The 27,426-nt window shown below is 38.9% G+C and overlaps 2 protein-coding genes across 3 annotated transcripts; both read right to left on the bottom strand.

The window, feature by feature from the left end:
- Positions 1–336: 336 nt before the first annotated feature.
- LOC141768804 (E3 ubiquitin-protein ligase TRIM39-like) lies at positions 337–4,814 on the bottom strand. The gene has a single exon (XM_074637179.1). It carries the CDS (start codon positions 4,812–4,814, stop codon positions 3,417–3,419), a length of 1,398 nt encoding a protein of 465 aa, XP_074493280.1. The 3' UTR covers positions 337–3,416.
- On the bottom strand, positions 337–11,611 carry LOC141768812 (zinc-binding protein A33-like). 2 transcript variants are annotated; one of them, XR_012594219.1, is made up of 3 exons: positions 11,472–11,611; positions 8,966–11,362; positions 337–2,571 (listed from the first exon to the last, which is right to left on the bottom strand). XR_012594219.1 is itself a non-coding variant. In XM_074637190.1 (2 exons), exon 2 carries the CDS (start codon positions 11,343–11,345, stop codon positions 9,957–9,959), a length of 1,389 nt encoding a protein of 462 aa, XP_074493291.1. In that variant the 5' UTR covers positions 11,346–11,362; positions 11,472–11,611; the 3' UTR covers positions 8,904–9,956. The 2 variants fall into 2 exon arrangements, 1 of the variants encoding a protein (XP_074493291.1); XM_074637190.1 differs by lacking the exon at positions 337–2,571 and having other exon boundaries at positions 8,904–11,362.
- Between the last annotated feature and the right edge of the window lie 15,815 nt (positions 11,612–27,426).

Raw genomic sequence — 27,426 nt, 5'->3', positions numbered from 1 at the left:
AACAGCTCACATCAGAGGAGAAAATGTCACTGAACTTCCTTTGGAGTTAAATCCATCATTAATTAACATAATATTCAAACTAAACTCATTGTTATTTCATCATTCCAAGTTTTATTGGAGCTCATTTTATTTTAATTACAGAAATCTTTATTTTAATAATCTTTTTCAAAAGTCTGTTTCTGTTTCATGAAGGTATTTTTCTCCTTTATTGTTATTGTCTGAGGATGGAGGGGGGCGCTGACTAGTGACAACGCAGCTGTTGTGAAAAGAGACATTATGAATAAAAGTGTCATTTGGAAAAATTATGAAATAAAAACAGACTTATGAAAAAAGGATGTTTTCAGAAGAATCTTTAATGAACTAAAATCAGCTGTAATCTGATATGCATGTTAAATAATATTAATACTAAGTAAAGACAATAAACTATATTGATCCCAGGAGGGAAATTTAGCTTTACAGCAGCACGAGAATATCAAAGAAAGACAAGAACAGTTATGAGTAGAAAAATATAGACCCATATGCAGATAATAAAACATCACATTTAGAAAGCTATTAAACCAGTGTGCATAAATGTAATGTAATGCAAAACCAATAGTGCTGTTTACTGATTATCCAAATCAAAGTTTCATAGTGGTTACAGTATATTTGGAATGTGTTTATATATGGATTAGTGTATATGCAAAATAAATTAAATTAAGCACCAGATGAAAAAATAAAACATTATTAATAATATTAATATTGAGAATAATAAAATGATTGAAGTTAAACAATTGTGGTGAAATGTTCATCAAATTATATAAATATGAATTGAACATGTAACAATTATTATACAGATATTTTAATCCTGTTCAGTTGAACACACTTTGATCAGCAGATGGCGGTAAAACATCATTAAAAGAAGTCCTGCTGCAGGTTCTTCTCCTCATTACACAACATTTAAAAAGACCTCCAGACTGCAGTTTACCTGCTGAAATTAAAGATGTTAAACTAAAGTCGGTAATACTTCATTTAACAGGTCTGCAAATTTCATGGTAATTAGGTGATAATTAGCAAATAACCTATGTGAAATTTATTTTCAATTACTGCCAAATTACCCCAAAATGTACCTCAAAATCTATCAAAAATTACTTTATTATAAACATTATTTAATAATTATATGCTACAATAGCATATAATGGTTAAAATAGGGCCCTTAGGCTTGAGAAGCGGCTGTGTGCTGCTCTTCATCAGAGGTGGAAAACCAAAACTAATAGAAGACACTTCTGATCAGACACAAATCTCACCATTGTGTGACTTATTGATTACACAAATGTAACCTGGTAGCTAATGTAATGATTCAGGGAGTTTTTAAAGACATTTCAAAGACGATATTTGCTAATTATCATCTATTTATCAGCAGACATGGAAATAAAGCATATCAATCAACTTTGTATTCTTTTCCTGGAAATATATTAAATAAATTACCAGCTATTGGGAAATAGCAGAATATAATTATTAAATAATGTTTATAATAAAGTAATTTTTGATGAATTTTTGAGGTAAATATTGGGGTAATTTGGCAGTAATTCCAAAGGTTATTTGCTAATTATCAACTAATTACCATGAAATTTGCGGACCTGTAAAATGAGGTGTTACCCTAAAGTCATGCCATCGCTTCTCATCATTTGTGGATTATACAGTATGAAGTAAAGACAATATGTTCCAATTCAGTTCCAGTCAGTCGTTTGATATGATTCATTCAGGGAAATTAAGGAATATTAATAAAGGAGATGCTTTCATCTGATAGTCTTCAGCCTCCCTGTCTCAGCCTGTGTCTCGAGCTATTGCATCTATTTTACACTGTGGCGTCAGTTATCTTTTAGTTCCAGTTTGTAGCTTTGTAAAATTTTGGTTTTGTCTAGAAGGTAACCCCCAAATTGCGAAACTCTTGCGAGATAGTTAAGGTTAGGCCAAGGCTTATTTAAAGAGGCTGGGACACGGTCTTGAGCTATGGGGTATGACACATTTGCAGCGTATGAATGAATGAATGAATGAATGAATCATTTATTTTCTTGTCTGGTCATTTACATAACCCATCCCTCATGGGATTATTCAGACACATTAACAAACAACAAAACAAACAAACATCCCAGCATGTTAGACCACCATCATCTAACAGCACAATACACCAGCATCATCCAAACAGAAAATTAAACATCATCCAGACATAATCGCACACGTGAACCTCCCACAAATAATGCTCCAGGATACATCCCACAATGAAAACACAACAAATAAACAGTCACAGATATACAATCACAGCCCCCTAAGCACAAGACACATACACACATCCAATCATGACAAAAAAGGCATCAGAGTCGGAGGAATTTATCTATCGTATGTTGCTTTTCTTCTCCTGTCCCATGCTTTAGAAAGAAATTCAGGAAATACAAAAACATTATCAAAAAGATATTCAGTTAAGGCTCCAGTCTCCATACCTATCAAATCTAAACCAGGAACATGAACTTTTGTAAATAATATTTGTCGTAAATCATGATACAAAGGAAAAAATATAATAAAATTAATTTGAACCTCATTTAGTTCACAATATTGGCACAGCCTTTCATCTTCATTTGCACCTCTGTATATCCCTGTTTCAATGTGTAGTGGTAATATAGCACATCTTAACTGTGCAAAAATTGACCTCTGACTTTTAGGCAAATTATATTTAACACATTTTTCACATTTTGAATCTTTCTTAAATAAACAATAAGTTCTCGCCAAGACAAGCGCATATTTATGAAGTCCCAAAAATAATCAAATTGCCCGATTATGGACCTGTTCGTTTATCTGAAATCTTTTATAATACATTACATAGAGTCTGAACCTAAACTGATAAATCCACCTTAAAACTGACATGTCCACCTTAAATAGAACGACTACTCCTCTGACTAAACTGTGTTTTCATTCAGTCATCTTGTCTTCATGACATCAAATAGAAACTTGTACATATATTTTGGATAATTTCATATGTCTAAATTGTACATATTGTAAACATTTCATGTAATTAAATATTGATTTTAATGTACTGCAAGCAGCACATCTGGGGGCCAAGCAACGGGCACGCGCTCCGAACAGGCACTGCAGCAGGAATCAAGATGAACAATCTAAAATGAAACAGTATCTATAAAAAAGAAAATGCTAAACAAACCAAACATGAAGATCAAAAACTAAATGAAATAATTTTAAATATGAAAACGTCGACAATCGAAACAAAACAACTAAACAACAACAAAAATAAAACAATGAAAAAAACATTAAGTGAAACAAAAATAAACATCTCTTTGGAATAATGAGTCAGCAGGAGGACAGGTGCAGGTTAAGAGGTTCAATTCAGTGACTTTCCCATTAAGAAACAAACAACATGATGAATATAATCATCCTCTTTTACTGCTCTGTTCCACTGTCACACAGACCTTCAGTGGTAATATATTCAGTTTACCATCAGTGATAATAAATGGAAACAGCTTCTCAGTGAAAGTGTGTGTGAAGGTGTGTATGTGTGTGTTAGTATCTGGATCAGAGAACGACAGCTTTCCTCTGTTCCAGTCCAGATTCACTCTGATCCTCTGGAGCTTCTTCTGGACTCTGAGATAAGTGGGTGGAGCTGGTGGTGACTCTGCTGTGTATTTACCTTTATAGAACCCTATTAACCATAATCCAGACTGTATGCGTCCCTTACTCTGGACAGACTCTGCTAACACACCCAGTAACCAGCCTGTACTGTCTCCAACCTCGACATCCCAGCTGTGAGTCCCAGAGTTAAAGCCCTCAGAGCCCAGGACAGAGACAAATTCATCAAACCTCTCTGGATTATCAGGAAGCTGCTGTTCCTCTCCTCGTCTCACACTGGTCAGATCTTCAGACAAGATGAGTTTTGGATGAGCAGTGTTTGGATCCAGAATCAGAGGAGTGTAGGAGACCATCTCCTTCATCTTGTTCCAGATGTTGAAGGTCAGGTTGCCCAGGTGTTTGGCCTCGTCTATCAGAGCTCCTGAGAGCAGCTGTGTATCCTCCAGCAGGGGGCGCTGCTGGACTCTTTCCACTGAAGCCTTGTAGTTGAGCAGGAATGAGACGTCTTCAGCTCTCAGCTCCTCCTCTGTGACTCTGAATGTGTCTGAAAGAGCTGCTATCGCTCTGCTCAGAGCCTCCATCTTCTCCTTCATCATCTGACTCTTCTGCTCCTCTTCCTCCCTCAGAGCAGAGATCCTGGCCTCCTCTTCCTCTTCTAGAAACTGGTGAAGCTTCTTAAACTGCTTCTTAATCTGCCTCTCTGTGCGTCGAGCCTGGACCTTCATGTGTTCTGCTGTTTGATCACAGTTTCCTTTAACTTGTTCAAAGAGCTCCAGTTTCTCCTGAATGGGCTTCAGGGATTTCTGGAGCTCCTGTTTGTGATCCTGAGCAGCTTCATCGATGGGTCTGAATCTGTGGTCAGTATGTCTCCTTGAATCTCTGCAGACGACACACACTGGCTGCTGATGGTCCAGACAGAAGAGTTTGAGTTTCTCAGAGTGCAGACTGCAGAGAGCCTCTGAAGCTCTCTGATCTCTCTCCTGTAAAAAGGCCTCACACAGGTTCTTTAAGGCCAGGTTACAAGGTGGTTCTTCCTTTGAAGATCTTCTCTTACAAATTGGACACTCGCGTGTCTGCTTCTCTCTCCACCAGCTCTTCAAACATTCTTTACAGAAGCTGTGGCTACATGACAGGACAACAGGATCTCTAAAGACGTCATGACAGACCGGACAGCAGAGATCCTCCTCTGATCTTGAAGCCATTTAGTCTCTGAGTAAAGCTGAAAACACAGCAGACAGAAAGTACAGTCAGTCATGGCTCCCCTCCCTCCTCTACTAGCTTCACTGACATTTACTTTCACGTTGAGTCGTGTTTCTAGTCAAACTCACCTTCAGTGTGTGGAGCGTCAGCAGGTTGAAGCAGCAGTGTTGTAGTTTTCCACTTTTCTCTCCTGTAGATGAACTCACTCAGATGAAGTTGTTAGTTTGTTCTGAAGGTGAATCTGATCGTCTGGTTTTCAGTCTGTGTGACTCTCTTTAGTGAGGAAGAATAACAAACTGTTTCCTGATTTTTCTTGGGTGAGTCTGATGATGGATGGAGCGTTGCCAGACTTCCTCTGCTAAATGTTGTTGCTTCATATGTAACACATGATTTATTAATGGATGTGTAAACTGATAGTGAGCAGCAGGCTGATGCAACATCTAAATGTTCAAAAGAATTTTGAATGTAGGTTGAATGTAGTGGAGGAGATAAAATATAATTAAGTAAAATCCTGGGAGTATTCTGGGAATGGGGGACCATGGAACATCGAGGGAAAGGGGCAGCATGTACAGTAAAGAATAATATATGTAAGGGATATCATGGAAAATTGCTTGGTTTTGATGGATCAGAAAGTGATGTGATGGATACAAATGATCGTGATTAATAATGAGAACCTGATTCACCTTACCCATTACAACTCAGCTGCATGAGACACATACAGACAGTCGATACAACGACCCACCTTCAAATATCAAAACTCCAGAGACTCAAAGGAACCCTTCACCAATGGCCTCGAGGAGGGGCAAGATGACTTTGGTTTTCATTAAGGAGACAAAAAACAAACTCATCACTAGGGGAAGTCCTGGCGGAGAGATGTCGGCGCCGGCCTTACACGGGATGCTGAGGTATCCAGACACCGATGACATATTGTCGTCATCGCAATCATCGGCAGATGAAACTGGTGTCTCAGTGATGACCAAAGGCACTGAGGACTTCACGACATGGATCTCAAACTCCAGCTCGCTCTCATTTCAACGAAACATCACATCGAAGCGTCAGAAGTGATCCTACCGCTGCTAGTGTCTAATCTTGGGCAGCGCTCAGAAGGCTGGTGGCTGCCGAACTCTGCTCTCTGCATCGTCTGCACTGAGGCACTCGAAGCAGGCGTCGTAAGGATCCGTCCCGGCGATCAGGCCGGGACATGACAGGCCCTGACGAGGTTCTTGAAGCTGCGACTCTATCCGTGGAGATGAGCAGTCAGTGGGCAAATCGCTGTTCACTGAAAAGAAAAAAGATAGCGGACATGTGTGCTACCTTTACTGTATATACTGTGGGGTCCGCACATATTCGGGTTGACACTTACTGATTGGATGGCCAGCTTATGCAAATTTTCAGTGGGCGAATTCATGCTCGTGATTGGAGGATTAACCAGTAGAGGCCGGCCTGTGTGAGTTAGAACCATGGTTTTATATCAGCATCTTTAGGAAGTGGCAACCTAAGCCTATGGAGAAAAATAGCACTCCCAACTTCTTATTTTTTTTTTTGTAGGCCTAAACATCTTCTCGTTTTTAACTCTGTTTATGAGCTGCTTGGTTTTTATATACAACACTTTACAATCAAATGAACATATCTATCATTTTCTAGACTACATACGTATTTTTTATTCTAAATACAATGTAACTTTTAAGTTTTTAATGTCTTTATGACAATATTAAATATCTATCTTTGTCTGAGTAGTTTATGAGTAAATGTTGACAAACGGGTAGTCACACGGAACTTACATCTGTACGGAGCGTCTTCCATGATGCACACAAAATGCCATTACACATGGTCAGTGGGCTAAACTTAAACTTTATTCTCAAGCTGCCCAACAGTAGGATAAAGTAAGTAAAATGAGCTCCAGCTTTACCAGCTGCAACATTAAAGTGATGAACACATTAAAGGCACAGTCACACATGCACTAAATTAACATTCACCTCCCGTTCACTTCCATTCTATACGAGCGAAGAGATGAAAAAACATTCACTTCCGGTTGCGAAGCAAATTCACATCTTCACATTCGTGTGGAGTTCAACTTTGGTGAACTTTCAGTTGGAAAATCGCCTCGGTAGGCGATGGTCACTCGCCTGCATTCGCACATGTGTGATCGTGCTATAATGCAGCAATAATTTTAATCCAGTGATATACTATATATTATTCTGAAATGGGCCATTCTGCATAATGAGTACTTTTGGTAAGTAAGTAAAGTTTATTTGTATAGCACCTTTCAGATACAAAATCACAAAGTGCTTTACATTAATAAAAATAATACATCCAGTCAAAATTAAGATTAGAGATGGCAGCGCAGTGCTGACAAGCTAAAATCACATCAAAACAACAATTATTATACAGATATTTTCATCCCGTTCAGTTGAACACACTTTGATCAGCAGATGGCGATAAAACATCATCAAAAGAAGTCCTGCTGCAGGTTCTTCTCCTCATTACACAACATTTAAAAAGACCTCCAGACTGCAGTTTACCTGCTGAAATTAAAGATGTTAAACTAAAGTCGGTAACACTTCATTTTACAGGTCTGCACATTTCATGGTAATTAGGTGATAATTAGCAAGTAATCTATGTGAAATTTCTTTGGAATTACTGCCAAATTACCCCAAAATGTATCTCAAAATCTATCAAAAATTACTTTATTATAAACATTATTTAATAATTATATGCTACAATAGCATATAAAGGTTAAAATAGGGCCCTCAGGCTTGAGAAGCGGCTGTGTGCTGCTCTTCATCGGAGGTGGAAAACCAAAACTAATAGAAGACACTTCTGATCAGACACAAATCTCACCATTGTGTGACTTATTGATTACACAAATGTAACCTGGTAGCTAATGTGATGATTCAGGGAGTTTTTTAAAGAAATTTCAAGTAAGTTATTTGCCAATTATCATCTATTTATCAGCAGACATGGAAATGAAGCATATCACTTAACTTTGTATTCTTTTCCTGGAAATATATTAAATAAATTACCAGCTATTGGGAAGTAGCGGAATATAATTATTAAGTAATGTTTATAATAACGTAATTTTTGATGAATTTTAAGGTAAATATTGGGGTAATTTGGCAGTAATTCCAAAGGTTATTTGCTAATTACGACCTAATTACCATGAAATTTGCGGACCTGAAAAATGAAGTGTTACCCTAAAGTCATGCCATCGCTTCTCATCATTTGTGGATTATACAGTATGAAGTAAAGACAATATGTTCCAATTCAGTTCCAGTCAGTCGTTTGATATGATTCATTCAGGAAAATTAAGGAATATTAATAAAGGAGATGCTTTCATCTGATAGTCTTCAGCCTCCCTGTCTCAGCCTGTGTCTCGAGCTATTGCGTCACTTTTACACTGTGGTGTCAGTTATCTTTTAGTTCCAGTTTGTAGCTTTGTAAAATGTTGGTTGTGTCTAGAAGGTAACCCCCAAGTTGCGAAACTCTTGCGAGATAGTTAAGGTTAGGCCAAGGCTTATTTAAAGAGGCTGGGACACAGTCTTGAGCTATGGGGTATGACACATGTGCAGTGTATGTATGAATGAATGAATGAATGAATGAATGAATGAATGAATCATTTATTTTCTTGTCTGGTCATTTACATAACCCATCCCTCATGGGATTATTCAGACACATTAACAAACAACAAAAGAAACAAACATTTCAGCATGTTAGACCACCATCATCTAACAGCACAATACACCAGCATCATCCAAACAGAAAATAAAACATCATCCAGACATAATCGCACACGTGAACCTCCCACAAATAATGCTCCAGGATACATCCCACAATGAAAACACAACAAATAAACAGTCACAGATATACAATCACAGCCCCCTAAGCACAAGACACATACACACATCCAATCATGACAAAAAAAGGCATCAGAGTCGGAGGAATTTATCTATTGTATGTTGCTTTTCTTCTCCTGTCCCATGCTTTAGAAAGAAATTCAGAAAATACAAAAACATTATCAAAAAGATATTCAATTAAGGCTCCAGTCTCCATACCTATCAAATCTAAACCAGGAACATTAACTTTTTTTAAATAATATTTGTCGTAAATCATGATACAAAGGACAAAATAAAATAAAATAAATTTCTTTCTCAACCTCATTTAGTTCACAATATTGGCAAAGTCAGGACAGACAGGACAAACACATGTTTGATACAGTTTGGAATATGTAGAATAACCCATATCGCTCATCATTAAGTTTTACCTATAAACCCCCCAATGCTCTACTTGCTGAGTCTGCTAGAACTGATGCACCATGTAAACAAGACATACTATCATCTAAAGAAAGCCAAGATACTTCTATTTATCTGTAAACTCAAGTTGTTTCTCACCAACGCAAAACTGAAAACTACTCCTTTCTCTACCTGGTTTTCCGAAATGCATAATTTGTCTTTTTTTTTTTATTGATATAAAATATCCACTTTTTAGACCATCCATCAACACATGTGAGCATTGCTTGTAAATCTTCCTCAACACAATCAAAGAGTGTTACTGGAGCTGTAGTAATTCGTTGCTATTGGCTCAATTTCGGCGAATGCAGACCAGATTTTACTGCACATGTGTTGAGCCCGACTACGACTACTCTTCTGACTAAACTGTTTTTTTCCATTCAGTCATCTTGTCTTCATGACATCAAATAGAAACTTGTACATATATTTTGGATAATATCATATGCCTAAATTGTACATATTATAAACATTTCATGTAATTAAATATTGATTTTAATGTACTGCAAGCAGCACATCTGGGGGACAAGCAACGGGCACACGCTCCGAACAGGCACTGCAGCAGAAATCAAGATGAACAATCTAAAATGAAACAGTATTGATAAAAAAGAAAAGGCTAAACAAACCAAACATGAAGATCAGAAACTAAATGAAATAATTTTACATATGAAAAGTTCAACAATTGAAACAAAACAACTAAACAACAACAAAAAGAAAACAATTAAAAAAACATTAAATAAAACAAAAATAAACATCTCTTTGGAATAATGAGTCAGCAGGAGGACAGGTACAGGTTAAGAGGTTCAATTCAGTGACTTTCCCCTTAAGAAACAAACAACATGATGAATATAATCATCCTCTTTAACTGCTCTGTTCCACTGTCACACAGACCTTCAGTGGTAATATATTCACTTTACCAGCAGAGCAAATGAATGGAAACAGCTTCTCAGTGAAAGTGTGTGTGAAGGTGTGTATGTGTGTGTTAGTATCAGGATCAGAGAACGACAGCTTTCCTCTGTTCCAGTCCAGATTCACTCTGATCCTCTGGAGCTTCTTCTGGACTCTGAGATCAGTGGATGGATCTGGTAGTGACCATGCTGAGTATTCACCTTCAGAGAACCCTATAAACCATAATCCAGACTGTATGCCTCTGTTCCTCTGGACAGACTCTGCTGACACACCCAGTAACCACTCTGTACTGTCTCCAATCTCGACATCCCAGCTGTGAGTCCCAGAGTTAAAGCCCTCAGAGCCCAGGACAGAGATGTGTTCATCAAACCTCTCTGGATTATCAGGAAGCTGCTGTTTCTCTCCTTCTCTCACACTGGTCAGATCTTCAGACAGGATGAGTTCTGGATGAGCAGTGTTTGGATCCAGAATCAGAGGAGTGTAGGAGACCATCTCCTTCATCTTGTTCCAGATGTTGAAGGTCAGGTTGCCCAGGTGTTTGGCCTCGTCTATCAGAGCTCCTGAGAGCAGCTGTGGATCCTCCAGCAGGGGGCGCTGCTGGACTCTTTCCACTGCAGCCTTGTAGTTGTGCAGGAATGAGACGTCTTCAGCTCTCAGCTCCTCCTCTGTGGCTCTGATTGTGTCTGAAAGAGCTGCTATCTCTCTGCTCAGAGCCTCCATCTTCTCCTTCATCATCTGGCTCTTCTGCTCCTCTTCCTCCCTCAGAGCAGAGATCCTGGCCTCCTCTTCCTCTTCTAGAAACTGGTGAAGCTTCTTAAACTGCTCCTTAATCTTCCTCTCTGTGCTCCGGGCCTGGACCTTCATGTGTTCTGCTGTTTGATCAGACTTCACTTTAACTTGTTCAAAAACCTTTAACTTCTCCTTTAAGGGCTCCAGAGTTTCCTGAAGTTTCTTCTTGTGTTGTCGTGCAGCTTCATCGATGGGTCTGAATCTGTGGTTGGTGTGTTTTTCTGAATCTCTGCAGACGACACACACTGGCTGCTGATGGTCCAGACAGAAGAGTTTGAGTTTCTCAGAGTGCAGACTGCAGAGAGCCTCTGAAGCTCTCTGATCTCTCTCCTGTAAGAAGTCCTCACACAGGTTCTTTAAGGCCCGGTTTAAAGGTGGTTCTGACGTTGAAGATATTGTTTTACAAACTGGACACTCGCGTGTCTGCTTCTTTCTCCACCAGTTCTTCAGACAGTCTTTACAGAAGCTGTGGCTACATGGCAGAAGAACAGGATCTCTAAAGACGTCATGACAGACCGGACAGCAGAGATCCTCCTCTGATCTGGAAGCCATTTAGTCTCTGAGTGAAGCTGAAAACACAGCAGACAGAAAGTACAGTCAGTCATGGCTCCCCTCCCTCCTCTACTAGCTTCACTGACATTTACTTTCACTTTGAGTCGTGTTTTTAGTCAAACTCACCTTCAGTGTGTGGAGCGTCAGCAGGTTGAAGCAGCAGTGTTGTAGTTTTCCACTTTTCTCTCCTGTAGATGAACTCACTCAGATGAAGTTGTTAGTTTGTTCTGAAGGTGAATCTGATCGTCTGGTTTTCAGTCTGTGTGACTCTCAAAAATGAGGAAGAATAAAAAAACTGTTTCCTGGTTTGTTTCAAGTGAATCTGGTGAGGGGTAGAGCTTTGTCACACTTCCTCTGCTGAATGCTGTTGCTTCACATGTAACACAGGAGTGTGTTTCATTGCTGGATATGTAGACTGGCTGTTGCAATGTTTATGTTCAAAAGACGTTTAGTACGTTGACTCTAGTGGAGGAGGTAAAATTTAATTTAGTAAAATCCGGTTATATATATAATATTCTGGGAACAGGGGACCATGGATTAAAACGGAAGGAGGTAACGTGGAATATTGTTGGAAAGGGGTAATAGCGATGTCAAAATACCAGTTGATACCAACACCTGTGAAATTTCACGATTCTCAATACAAATTTGAAAGCGCAGTAAAAAACAGTGAATAGAGCCTGAACGCATCATAATGTAAATCAATGGCACCTCCGGTGTTGACAGAGGCAGGACGAAAGATAGTTAACGTTAGCTGTTAGCAGCCGGTACGCAGCACAGTCCTGCAGCTAACAGCTAACGTTAACTAGCTCTCCTCCCGATTTCAACACATATTTGTTGTTCACAATGTAGCATTATCAGAGAAAAAATAGGGTGCGTCCCCTGGACGCCTCGCTAGTGATACATACAGTATGTCCACACATAGGCCTATGTCCTCGACACTCACCCCACTGAACAAGGTCGCCGACACTGCCTCGCTATGTGTAGAGTGTGCGCAGACCACAATGGGAGGATCTCTTCCCGCCTAGGCTTGGGAGATGTACTCACAAAGCCATCCAGCCAGGCGTTTCTTGGATAGGGCTTTACCGGCCACATTATCCCAGAAGCATTGGCCATCGCATCGCATTTCCTCCAGTGCACCAGCTCTAGGTCGGCTTGGAAAGGCCCGTGGTGACGGTGGCTCGCGGCACCAACCGTTAGTTCCCACGCCCGGACCTCAGCGCTTCCCGGGGCCGTGGAGTGCTCGTTGCACTGTGCGCCCTCTCTCTCTGCGGGAAGGAACGGGGCTACTGGCGCGACTGTTAACCAGGACGGACTGTCCTCAGTGCGTCAAGGGTCTACGGGGATGTCGGCAACCCACGGTCTTGAAACACAGACCCTGTCTCATTTACCATGCTTTATGGGTCGGACTTTTTGTCGTGTCATCACCCATAAACAACCGATGTGTTTATGATTATTAACTAGCCCATTCCTTTTGCTCTCAAAGTGTACCAGATTGATGCATTTAACTTTAAAATGTAAAAAAATGTCTTCCGAGGGAGCATGCCCCCAGACCTCCCTAGAGGGACTGAGGTCCACCCACTACAGTCTCACAAAATCCTGTGGGAAACACTGTATTACGTCATCCAAATCTGGGTGTCCCGTTGTTTGCACTTTTTCTGGATAAAAAACACTATAACGTTAACATTTCTCAACCGATTTATGATCTACGAGGAGTAGAAAAAGAAAGTTTTGTCTCTACTAACTTATAATCTCGATACTAGGCTACAATCGTTGCAAGATGCTCGAAAAAGGGTGTATCAACGTTCGCTAAGCAACGTTACATGAACTGAATTACTTACATGGTGGAAAATAATTAATGTGTCATAAGGAATTGAAAAACTCACATGTGTCATTTATGGCTTTGGCTTATTTTCCTTTGTTAATACTTGTAGAGATGTCCCAATATAATGTAATAAACTGTAATATAATAGAATAGAACATAACATATTAGCGCACCTAAAGTAACTTAAGATATTGTTGAATAAAAATGGTTCACTAAATATTGCTGAGAAATAATGTTGCTGTTCCAAAACCCAAGACATTACTTCAGCTTTATAGTTTTTGATATTAGACACATATTCTATTGTTAATTTCAAATTTTAAACACAATATTATGTTAGATATTAAGATCTATAAGCTATCTCTGGCTTTTGTCGAGGATTAGCTAACAATAACAAACACTAGCTAGCTCTTATCTGATGACCTACAGAAGCAAATGTTTTGTAAATAAACTCGGAAAAAAAGGTTTGGAAACTTGTGTTTGGTGGATTATTTCTCTGTTGTTACAATGCTAATTGTCATTGTATTTTACATCGTTGGAAAGCCTGTTTATTTACCTTCACAATGATGTCCAACTTGTTAGGATCATGCATTTCTGGGATGAGCAGCACAGCTGATTATGTGGGTAGCGCCCAAGAAAAATTTGCCAAAATGCTCTGCCAATGGTAAACAGTGTATTCTCCTGTTGGTATTGACTCTTGTTTTGAGTTGTTTGGTGGATTGGATGATTGAACTCTCTATCAGTAACAAGGAACAAACAGAGAAATAATCCATAAATTGTAATGTTGATGATGTGAAAAATTCTTAAAGGAAAATGTGTGATGAGAGTACATCTTTTTAATAGCATATCAACACAGACTGGCCAGTGATCCATGAACCGAGACCAGTAACGTAAAAAAAATAACCGCTTCAATCCCTGAGGACCTACATTAGCATTAGTGACGGTTGCGTCCAGTTAAACGTTGTAATGTTGTAGCTCCTTCAAACAATGTATAACGAAGATGCTCATCAGAGGGGATACATAATGCCGACTGAAAAACAAGTAGGTATACGCCATATAGCCTACCTGCATATTCCTGCGTATACCTGCGTATACCTACCTACTGCCTAGATGACAAGCATTACCTAAAACTAGCTAGCCATATCCTACGGTCACCATAGATTACTTTACAAGAATCTTGAAACACCACCACACAAACTAAAGACCTTTGCACAGCCAAGTCCATATTTTTTGTACAACATTTTCTCACACGTTTAAAAATAAATACAACCTCACGTTGTTTCAATCACGATTACACACCGACTCCGTCATTGAAGTTTCTGGAACAGGTTTGATTTTCTGCATTTTTTCACATCTGTCAAAAGGTAAAAGAGAGTTGTTTGACCACTACGTGCAACCGTCATCATCCCAAATGACATGATCAACATTAACTTTGTCTCCCAGCATAAAGCCCTTTACGATAAAGAAATAAAAGAATACAGAGATGCAGAATTTAAAGATAGATTGTGGCAGGTGATTGCAGAACAGCTTGGAATCGGGCATGGTTGTGAAACAAAGATGCACGAAAGATTAGACGGTGTTGATTGTTCCCTGGGCAGCTAAACAATAGCATCTTGCTAATGTCATTGTTATGTTGTGTTTTTGTGCCCTCTACTCTGTCTCCTCAAGTGCCGCCCTCCTCCCCAGTGCAGCTGCAGTCCATGGAAGCATGGGGAGCTGATCAGCAATCAGGGCAGAGTATAAGAGAGCTGGAGAACGGAGCAGAAGTTGCTAGTGGACCAAACGGCAGTATTCAGTACTGTGTGTGGTGGTTGACGTTGTGGTTGGCGGGTGTGTCGGAGTCGGCAGGGGTTTATTGTGGAGAGTTTATTGCTATATTTTTGGGAAGTAGTATTAAATTGTTTACACCCTGATTGCTCGCTGTCTCTGTGGAGCAATAGTTTTAAGTTAAGTACTTCTGGGTTGTTGGTCGCTGCATTTGTTAAGCAGTAGCTTTAATTTGAGTGTTTTAATATTGGTTACTACCATATTTATTTAGTTGTGTACTAATACCTCCCGCTTTCTGTTTGAGAGTATAGTTTTCATTTGGTGTACATTTTTTTTATCATATGTGTTTTTGTTAATAAATTGTATGATTATTGTTCACACAATCTTGTTGCCATTCCTCTCATTCCCGGGTTTACAAATTTATTTTGTTACTCCCTCCATCCCTTGGAACTTAAACGAAGGGTAACGTGTAACAGCCCCGTTTGGGACTATAGTGCTATCCGTTGCACCCACACATTAATTCAATTTTGTCTCGTATTGTGAATTTTTGCAACGAATAGAATAATAAAACACATCGGACTCAGTGTGCAAGGTTTCTGTGCGTAACGATTTTTATTGGATGACGGATTTTTAAAAAACGCATACAAAAAAGATGGACTTGGTGTGCAAAGACCTTAACCTAAATCTATAGCTAATGTGTAGCTACATACAGGGATGTACTGGGATTGAAATTCAGCCCAGGACTTTGAGATGGAGAGGCCTTTGAGGCTGAAATTTTAACACAAATACAGTTTTTGTGGTATAAAGAGAGTCTGATGATACCGAAGACCTTCAAGACACTTGAGGATTTCTTGCTGGCACCTGCCTCAGTTTGTATAAGCACGTCACCACTGCACTGGATCAAAACAAGACCGGCCAGGCAAGGTGAGCTGGAACTAATCACAGTTCATCATGTTCACGATGAAAATGACTGAGCCATTCAGATTTCAACAAAAACGAGGATCGGTCCAAATTGGGAGGGGCCGTTCGTTCTGTGAATATAAGAGCAGAGCGCCATCGACGGGCAGTGATGTGTCATTAAAATGGGTCTGGGTCTAAAGACTGCTGGTCATCACCGCCCCAGTTCTCCTGCTACTGCCCAAATGCAAGATACAAGATACAAACTGAAAACCCATCTCATCTATAAACTGATAAAACTCTGCCTCAAACACAAGCTTTCTATTTCAACAACATTTAGTTTAAGTTTCATTCCTAAGCCCAACAGAAAATGAGCTTCACCTTTACCAGCTGCAACATTAAAGTGATGAATACATTAATTAATAATTAATTGTAACCCAATAATATAATATAGTGCTTTTACTTTTGGTACTTTAAGTATATTTTGATGCTAATACTTTTGTACTTGGGTGAAATTTTAAACGCTGGACTTAAAGTATTCCACTGTGGTATTTCCATCAGAGTACTTCTTCCTCCTCTGTGAAACATAAATCCTGAATCATCACTGGTGCAGTCGAGTGGTTTTAGAAATCACATCATCAGTTAAATGGAGATCACCTGTGGTTGGTGAAGGGTGATTGTGGTATAAATGCACCTGTAACTTTATCGGGACAAAACCTCCAACATGAAGACAAAGAACCTCTCTGATCAGCTCTGTGAAAAGATGATTGAAAACGTCAGAGGAGAAAAAGTCCTTTTCAAAAGCCTGTTTTTGTTTCATGATGGTATTTAATTTTTTCCATTATTATAATTGGCTGAGGATGGAAGGTGACAACGCAGCTGTTGTGAAAAGAGACATTATGAATAAAAGTGTCATTTGGAAAATTGTGAAATAAAAACAGTCATGAAAATGGATATTTTCAGAAGAATCTTCTGCTGTATTTATTATAAAGATAGTTTAATCCTGTTCAGTTGAACCCACTTTGATCAGCAGATGGCGCTAAAACATCAGTAAAAGAAGTCCTGCTGCAGGTTCTTCTCCTCATTAAGCCGTGGGCACACTGCCCGCATGAGGCTCGCCTGACGGCAGCATCGCGTCGTGGCTGCGTGATGCCCACCTAGGGTGTTCACACTAGACGCGAGTAAGCTGCCTGAAATTGACAGCATCATGTGTTGCTGGACATTTGTAGGAAAACACACGAAATTTATGTGAAAGTCATGCTGAGCTCAGCAAAAAAAAAAGGGGAAATTTGTGTCTATGTACACGAATCAAATAGATTACATTTAGTGACTATTTCACAAACTGCCGTGAGACTGTGTTGCGACTGCAGGGGCCTGGGATTGAAACACTTACCTTCCGATTAGTGGACGATAAAACTGTCCCTTATTTATCATTGAGTCATAGACATTTATTCTGATGAATCCCAACCCTTATGATTCAGTTCCTGTTACTCACACTGGTCATTTCACCCCATGTCTCGCTACCTTCACTCCTTTCTTTTCATTTTATGTAAGCCTCCCTTGTTCTCAGTCTCATATCTCTCTCACACATTTTGTTTTCTAAACATGTAAAGTTTAGTAGGTCAAATCCCCATCAGACTGATTAGTTTCACACTCATATGAACATTTACTTTTGACTGTGTGGTTTTTGGCTCGTGGCCTTTGGGGCTTCCTCATAGTCATGGGGTGATGTAGCTGGGTTTCACTTCTCTGTTTCTCATCTCTGTGGTATCATGGGACCTTTCGAAATGTCATTTAAGATATGTGTGTGCACTCCGGCCCAAACCCACACACTTTCACTTGGACTTTGCCTTTAGGTCTTTCTCTGTCAGGGTTAAGTGGTATTTCCTTTTATACCATTCTTAAATTATTTGCTTTTCCCCGTCAGCTTTCACATGGAAGTCACTCAGGGTTGCCAACCGTTGTTTAAAATAAGGAATCATCCCGTAATTGGAAACTAAAAGACTGGTTCCGTATTGAACTGAAAGGATGTACTTTGTTCTGTATTTTTGAGAATTATGCAGTGCAAATCTTTGGGAGAGAAATATTCAACTCAGTCTCACGGTAGTTTGTGAATAGTCACGAAATCTAATCTATTTGATTCATGAACATAGACACTAATTTCCCTTTTCTTTCGTGACGCTCAGCACGACTTTCAACAACGTAATTTTAGTGCATTTTCCTATGAATGTCCAGCATCAAGTGACGCATGTGTCAATTTCAAAATAAAAGTACTGAGGTTTAGGAAAAGATTGACTTGGTAAGACTAAGGCAACAAACTATGTAGTTTAGGAAAATATTGACTTAGTTATAGGTTTAGGCAAAAAAAAGACTTATTTAGCTTTAGGAAAAGATCGCGGTTTCGGTTAAAATAACTCCAGAAGTACTGCTGCTTAAGTACAGAATCAACTTTGATAAATCAACTTTGACTTGTGGTTTCACACGAAAAACGAATACCGGTCTCCTGGAAGAAAGTCCTGTGTTTTTTGATACACCCATCCACCCCGACCTCCTCCATATGCGGCGTTCGCCGCTCTCTACTTCCCGTTTCAGGATTACGTGGATTACATACAAATTGATTTTGTGATTTCATTCAATTTCGTGACTACTTCACAAACTGTTGTACGACTGGGCTGAAAGTACACATGACATGCCAAAACTAAGAAGGGCATCCTTATTGCATGCTAAATGCCTTGCGAATTATTGTGTCGTGGCCTTTTCATATTCAACCGGGCTGCATAAACACACACCGGACTTTTCATTCGCACCTGAGCAGTGATTTTACATGTCCCCTGGAAATATTGAGCCCGTTCTCATTCCCAGGGCGTCAAATACCGACACTTTTTCACGGCCGTCGGTGGTCAATACTGACGCACATGGCACCCTTTAGCTTCGGTATGAAACACACCAACTTTCCATTAACTACAATGTAAACCCATCCGCGTCAATATTAAACGCTTAGGGAAAGTGCTGTGGTGACGTAGTTTAGAGAGCGAAAGAGACACACCAGGCGGGAGCGAGGTGAAGTGGATGGGTCCAACATATACAAAGCTTTCATCTAGGAGACCGCTGTTCATGTCCCGTTTGTTAATTTCACTTTCACGTTACAATCAGCTGTTCGTTCTGTCCCGTGTTCACAACGTTCAGTCACATTTTTGCTGAACAAACGTAGTAGTTTTAATCCCATCCACGTAGTTTTTTTCCTAAACCTAACTATAGTTGTTTTGTTGCCTGAACCTAATCACGTGTTTTTAATTCACAACATTAAGTGCGTGTTTACTGGGACCGAAAATTGGCGCCGAGGGGTCTGACAAAGTGTCAGTATGTGATGAGGTGGGATGAGAACGCGTTGAAATATTACACAATCCAGACATCTCCCTATCTCACACACACAGGCTCCTGGTTTTCCCTCCTTCTCCACCTGAACAGGGAATTTACCTGCGTTATCTCGTTTTGGCAGCTGCTAATCTGATCGGACTGCAGAGTGAAAACAAGTGGAGCTGCCAGCTCCTGCCGCCTCTCTCTGACTTCTTATTGGAAGGACAAGATGGTTGACATACATTCTGGATATTGCCATAAGAAATGTGGAAAAGTTGATTTGGAAAGCAGCTTTATAAGTGGTGTGGACTCTTTGCATGCTGATGACTTTAGACTATCTATCTGATATCATGTAAGTAGCCATCAAGTGTAGGCCTATAGAGAGGCGAAGTCCCTCACCGGGGACCTTATTACGGAAGCAATTTGTACATAAGAGACAAATCTTTTTTGAACCCGTTTGAATTGCGCCATGAATCACACATATGATGTTTGTCAATTTAAAACATAGTTTTGCAGAAAGTCGTTTGTCATAAAACTGTTGAAGTTGAAAACTGCGAAAATACATAAAGACACACCCAAAAGGCGCTTAAATGACGTCTCTCGCTGAAGCTACGATGCCTGTGTTCAATATGTTCTCATCCCAACTTGTCATATGCTGACACTTTGTCAGACCCCTCGGTGTCACTTTTTAGTCGCAGTAAACTCATGCTTAACGTTGTGAATTAATCAAAAACACTTGCTTAGGTTCAGGCAACAAAACCACTTAGTTAGGTTTAGGAAAGAACAACATAGTTGGGCTTTATTTTGCTATGTTTGTACAGTGAAAATGACACTGACTGTTGTGAACACGGGACACGAACAGCGGTGTCCTGGATGAAAGCTTTGTGTTTGTTAGACCCACCGACCTCCCCTCTTGCCCGCCCTGTGTGTCTCTTTCGCTCTTTAAACTACATTACCTCAGCACTTTCCCTAAGCGTGTACTGTTACCGTGGATGGGTTTACATTGTAGTTAATGGAGGGCCCGGTGCGTCTCATACTGACACTAAAGGGTGCCTTGTGCGTCATTATTGAACGCCAACGGCCGTGACAGAGCATGTGTCTTACTTGTTCTTTTGCTTCCCGGCTGATAAAAAGACTAGGAGTCGCTGGATAAAACACATCAGGTAAGAATACGTTACATTTGCGCGTGGAACATAGCTAAGTTAGCTAGCTAGTGTTGGTGACGCATCAGGCCCATGCACAGATAGACCCCATGTGGTGCTCAAGCATTTGCCCCAAAGAACTTATATTGCCAAGAAGTGAAAGTCAATTGTTCGTCCCATTGTAATATCAGTGCCCAGCAGGAAAGCTACGCTTCCGCCATTTCGGACTGAAAGTGCAGTAAAACGTCTGCCTAAAAAGTGCCGTACAAAAGTAAAACAAAATTATTTCTATTCTATTGTCATATTCTAAACACATTCTCAATGAAAAGCGTGTTGTAATACCTGACAACTGCATTAGAGTTCTGGTGGTCAGCCCTGAGTGTTACAATAGAGGAGAAATTGCAAAGCGCACACTATATCTTGACATCACAATTCATAATTAATCTGTAAAGTAAACGACAGTTTCTCAATCGATTAAGACATGTACTTTGCATGTAAATAAGGTGCGAGAGTGCAGAAAAAAAAGCATCAAAATAGAGCTTGTTTATCAACAAAATTCCCGGGGGAGGATCCCCCCAGACCCTCCTACACAGGTCTAGGCTAAGCCCCAATGTTTATATTTACTTGTATCATCTATTGAGTATTAAACATATGTATGGTTTTACGGATATTGAAACAAATATGTAAGTAAGTACGGGTGCCCTTTTTTTCACTTGAGCACCCGCCCCCAAAACTAAATGATTCTACGACAAACTGAGACTTTCTTGACTTGCAAAATTCTCTTTTTGATTGACAAACATAATATGTGTGATTCATGGCGCAATTCTCTCACCATTGACTACCGTGCATATTTTTTTCCAAATTAAGGTCCCATGGGGGACGCCGGAAGGGGAGGGACTTTCACCTATATATTTAAGACCAAATTTACATGCATGGTTCTTGTTTTAAAACGAGTCAGCTGGTGATTAAAACATCAGCCGTAGACAACGTTTTCAACCAACTGCTCCATGGCCTGTTCCTGAAACCTAAACCACAACTCATCCTTTGTAAATGTTTCTTATATAACACTGTGTGACTGGGGAAAGTCCTTTGCTTCTGTTCATCTGACTTGAGCAGGTGTGACCAACCAGGTGAGGAAAACAAAGCAAAGCTGGAAACTCCTACTTCCTCTTTGAAGTACAAACAATACAGTGACAATATTTCCTTTATGAAGTGACCTCATCTAACTAGCTTTACAAGGTGTGTCACCTTTAATTGTTTATGTAAGCACACACACTCACACAGTACCAGTGGTGGAAAGTGCTAAATACAAATCAAGTACACTTTGGAGGTAGTTGTACTTTACTTGAGTATTTCCATTTTATGCTACTTTATACCTCTACTCCACTAGAAGGAAATGTTGTACTTTTTTTACTTCACAAAATTCATTTTAAAGCTTTATTTACTAATTACTTTACAGATTCAGATTATATTTCATATACAAAAAAGAGGTCTGTCAATTGATTAAAATATTGAATTGCATGATTGTCCATTGTTAATCGCGATCAATCAAATCGCAAATTAATCGCACATTTTTTATCTGTTCAAAATGTACCTTAAAGGGAGATTTATCAAGTATTTAATACTCTTATCAACATGGGAGTGGGCAAATATGCTGCTTTATGCAAATTTATTATTATTGGAAATCAATTAAAAACACAAAACAATGACAAATAGTGTCCAGAAACCCTCACAGGTACTGCATTTAGTATAAAGATATGCTCAAATGATAACATGGCAAACTGCAGCCCAACAGGCAACAACAGCTGTCAGTGTGTCAGTGTGCTGATCTGACTATGACTTGCCCCAAACTGCATGTGATTATCATAAAGTGGGCATGTCTGTAAAGGGGAGACTCGTGGGTACCCATAGAACCCATTTTCATTCACATATCTTGAGGTCAGAGGTCAAGGGACCCCTTTGAATATGGCCATGCCAGTTTTTCCACGTCGAAAATTAGTGTGGAGCGTTATTTAGCCTCCTTCATGACAAGCTAGTATGACATAGTTGGTACCAATGGATTCCTGAGGTTTTCAAGTTTCATAGTTTCTAGCTTTAAAGCTGAGCTCACTACAGCCTAAAAATCACAAGTTGCGTTAATGTGTTAAAGAAATTAGTGGCGTTAAAACGAATTTGCATCAACGCCTTATTATCGCGTTAACTTTGACAGCCCTAAACAATATGTATAATTAACAACAAATTCTGATGTATTATTATTGATTACCACTACTCGGCAGAATATAAAGTTATTATAAAATTAGCTCCACCCTTACAGCTGCAACATAAATGCATCAATAATTATAATCCAATAATATAATATACTGTACATTCTGATATTAGTCATTCTACATAATGAGTACTTTACTTTTGGTATTTTAAAGGAAAAGTGTGTAACATTTAGGGGATCTATTATCAGAAATGGAACATAATATTCATAACTATGTTTTAGTGTATAATCACCTGCAACTAAGGATCGTTGTGTTTTCGTTAGCGTATAATGAGCCGTTTATATCTGGGAGCGGGTCCTCTTCACAGAGTCCATCATGCTATTCCACCATGTTTCTACAGTAGCCCAGAACGGACAAACCAAACACTGGCTCTATAGAGAGCCTTTCACGTTTTTACATTACCTGAAGGCCACTGTAGTTCTCCAACTCACTTGTGAAACTGCGGTAACGTGAGCAACAGAGTGCAAAACCGTGGTACCGCCAGCCACCGTCTGACTTCCGTTGCTCCTAAAGTCGTTTTATTATGGTAAGGATGACCTCTGAGCGAGGCGAACGGTGTTACCACGGTTTTGCACTCGGCGTCTCACGTTACCGCAGTCTTGTAAAGGGAGGAGCGAGCATAGTGGTACTCAGTTGGTTGCACACAGTACTATGTTACCAAATCCACTGTGCTTTTAAGTATATTTTGATGCTAATACTTTTGTACTTTTTCTTTACTTAACTTTTGAATGCAGGACTTTTACTTGTAACTGAGTATTTCTGCACTGTGGTATTGCTACTTTAACTTTTAATCTGTGTACTTCTTCCTCCAGTACACACTGTACAAATGTACGATGACGCTCACACTTAATTTCCTTTCATGTATGTAAACATATTACTCTGCTGAAAATGTACTTAAGCTTGCAAAACAAATAGACACACACACACACACACACACACATACACACAGTTACAATCTGGCTTTGTCTTGGGTTTTTCCAGATTCACCTTATCTTTTATCTGTGTGTGTATGTGTGTGTGTGTGTTCTTATCTCTACTTTGTGAGTTATCTTTGTGTTACATCATCCTTTAAATGAGCAGAAAATCCCCATACTATATGCTCAAGGCAACTTAATTAAAATATATATCCACTGTAGATGTGTATCACTGGATAGCTGCCTGACATGCAGCAACTTTTACCACTTCATTCCTTTCTGCTGACATAAAAAACACACAAACGTGCAAGTTTTAAATTGCACACATTCTAATCACAAATATGTACTCATGAGTAAAAGTTGTAGACTAGTATTTCCAAACCTATGTGGCTTGTAACCCTTTAAAACAAAGATACTACTTGACACTGGTTGATATGTCCACTGATTGAGACCAGTTCATCCAAAAGGTGATTTCCCCCTCTTTTTTCTCTGTTTCTGTCCTGTTAGTCATCTCAGGATCTTGCATTTTTATGGGTACAGATGTTATTTTTTTTCCGTCTTATTAATGCCTCCTGGAATAATGGGTAAAAAGGATAAATGTTTACTTTGAATAATTAGAAGAATAATTAATTAAAAATAAAGTGAAATCATGCAGGTAATGGATTAAATGAATGTGTACAGGTGTATGTAGACGAGTGGATCTTCACTATATTAATGATACATCTTTATTTTTATATTTTTTATACTTTTCTTCTACTCTATTGCAGTTTGAAAAATATAATACTTTTTAAAAATAAATTTTTGATAATTGTGTAAAATATATTATAAATATAAATACAAACATTTGCATTTAAAATTGTACTGGAAATTGTACTTCAATTCAATAACACTGCAATGTACAATTAAGTATATTGGGGTTACAATCAGTTTTAACCCACTGACTATAGACAATGAATAGAAATGCTGCTGCTAATTAAATATATCATCAAGTTGCTTACATAATGTCTCTATAGCCAGCGGTGGAATGTAAGTTAATTTACCCAAATACTTACATACAAATTTGAGGTACTAGTACTTTACTTGAGTCTTTTCTTTTCATGCCATTTTCTATTTCTACTCCACAACATCTCAGAGGGATGTACTACTTTTTACTTCACAGCAAGTATTTTTGATAGCTTTAATGATCGTTAATTGGGCATTTCTCACTATTTTCTGAATATTTTACCACCCAAACAGTCAATCGATTAATGGAGAAAATAATCAGCATATTAATCCATAGCCTAATGGAAATGATGTTTTACTGTTCTCTTTTATCTTTATTGATCTGTCTTGTTTCTTCTCTGTCTTAACTCTTTCCTTTTAATCAATGTGCTGTAATGTATTGTTCTTTTTAGGGTGCCTATTGTCATCGGGCCGGGGACTACAGCTGGATATTAGCCATGTTGGCTAAAGCTGCCCTTTTTACTGTTATTGCTACAGTCAATTAATTGGGATTGTCCACGATATAATAAACTAATAAACTAAAACTAAACTAAACTAAACTAAATATTCCTTAGTTGCAATCCGATACAAAATAGTTCAACATGAGCTCCACTTCAACCAACTACAACAGTAAAATATATTAAGGCATCAGAAATAATAATCTAATCTATAGCCTGGATATAGCCTAATCATAGCCTATATCATTTTCTATTTAATTTTTAAATAATTTTCTGTATACTTGTCAGTATAAGACAAGTATAGTTAGACTCTCTTATTTTAAGTTTAAAAGAAGCATAGCACACTTGAATAAACTTCTTTTTGGTAAGGGATAGTACTGTATAACAGTCACAGGGAACATTTTTCTGCATTGAGTACTTTTACTTTTAATACTTTAAGTAACCCTGATTATACTTTACTTTCAAGTAGTATTAGTACTTTTACCTTCCTCCACCACTTCTGTTTATAATGTGGTCTCGGTGCAACACAGAACATACATTCCAAAGATATGAGTCATCTAATCAACAGGGGAAAAAGACAAGTCTATTTATACTTAATTTAAAAAAACATGAGTAATCCTATCTAAGTACATATCACTTGTTATTTAACATACAACAAACACAAGATTCACAGCCCATTGCACAGTATAAGTATTACAACACACCAGAGTTTATTTCATCAAGATGCTCAGGAAAAGTGAAAACACCGATGATGCAACATCGTAAAGCAACCTGGAGAGGAAAATAGAAACAGAAACACGGTGACTAATGTTGTTGTTGTTAGAGATAAGTTCTGGGGAGTGAGCATGGTAAACCCCGCAGAGAGAAAAAAAAGAGGAAGAAAGTGAATGAGAGGAAGAAAAGGAGAGAGAGGAAGTTTTTACCGGAAGATTTCGTCACTGAAAGAATTTCCACGAAGCAGCACAAACACCCGCAGGCATCCAGCTTCCCTTTTACGGAAACAGAAACCAAACATGCTGGAAATGAAACATGACTTCATGCAGATGCAGTAAAATATTCCTAATGAGAAATAAGACTGTTTGTCTTTTACATAGGGTCTTTACCAAACATCTTGCTTTACAACTTCTGTAGGCTGTGGCACAAAAGAGACTCATATTTTTATGGGCCAACATAATAATTTGACTAGAACAAAATCATGTGACAAATGCAGGCTATTGTTCAAAGTATATTGGATGGAAAAAAAGATACTTACAACAACGTTTAACACCATTATTTACCTCAAGCTTATCCTCCTCTGGTGGGTAAACAATCACCTTTAATCAAAGTCTAGTAGCCATCACACACACTGTGTTAGATAAGATAACACCCGGCTTATTGGCAAATGGTACGTTATAAAACGACCCATTATTAGCTTGTTATCAAATAATTAATGAAGAAAAATAACAGATGTTGGTCACAACACTGGACAATATACAGTATACATATATATTTAAAATGTGTATCATATTATGCCCACATGTATTTTGAGAAAACTTTAGAGATTATGTTTTGTATACCCCAAACACATGAAATCAGTGGTGGAATGTATGAACTAAGTACATTTACTGTATGTACAGGTACTTATACTTTACTAGAGTATTTCCATTTTATGTTCTACTTCTACTTCTACTCCACTACTTTTTGGAATCCAATATTGTACTCTTTACTCCATTACATGTATTTGACAACATTAGTTACTTTGCAGATGCAGATGATGATTACAAAATATAAATCAACTAATTCATTATGAGATATTATTATGGATTAGGCTACCTGGCAGCCTATAGAGTAATTAATTACTAGCTCCACCTTTACCAGCTGCAACATTAGTGACTTTTACTTGTAACAGAGTATTTTTACACCCTGGTATTGCTACTTTTACTTAAAGGGACTGTTTGTAACTTCTTACACGTATAAATCACCCATGCGCGCTCGCGTGTGGTTACGCTGTTCAGACTCAGACTCCAACACAAACTACACGGAAGCACCAAAACCGCAAAGTTATATCTAGTGAAGCCCGTGGTGTCCGCGGTCGGAGGACGCGGGGGAGACCGTAGCTTTGGTCTCCAGGGCCGGAGTCTCTGCTGTACTCTGCTCCGCTGCCTGCTTGACTTCACTCAGCTCGCTCCATCTCACGTGCATGCTGCACACTACACACTGCAGAAGAGATAGTTTAGCTCTGAGAATATCTAGTGAATGTATAGTGGACGTTTGTGCAGAAATAACTGCTGCAGCTCCTCCAGACCAACAGAGGTTTCCCGTGTCTTGTGTGAATGAGTATTTAGATTAAATCCTGATGGGCAAAGTTGGCACCTTAGTAGCCTCTGCCATCAGTGTATGAATGTGTGTGTGAATGGGTGAATACTGACACGTAGTGTAAAGCGCTTTGAGTGGTCGGAAGACTAGAAAAGCGCTATATAAGTCCAAGTCCATTTACCAT

Source organism: Sebastes fasciatus, chromosome 1 (genome assembly GCF_043250625.1).
Source record: "Sebastes fasciatus isolate fSebFas1 chromosome 1, fSebFas1.pri, whole genome shotgun sequence".
In the NCBI taxonomy this organism is placed as follows: domain Eukaryota; kingdom Metazoa; phylum Chordata; class Actinopteri; order Perciformes; family Sebastidae; genus Sebastes; species Sebastes fasciatus.
This window is presented reverse-complemented; position numbering and strand designations above follow the sequence as displayed.

Coding starts and splice junctions, on each gene's coding strand:
- LOC141768804 (XM_074637179.1), bottom strand. CDS start 4,814: ATGGCTTCAAGATCAGAGGAGGATCTCTGCTGTCCGGTCTGTCATGAC.
- LOC141768812 (XM_074637190.1), bottom strand. CDS start 11,345: ATGGCTTCCAGATCAGAGGAGGATCTCTGCTGTCCGGTCTGTCATGAC.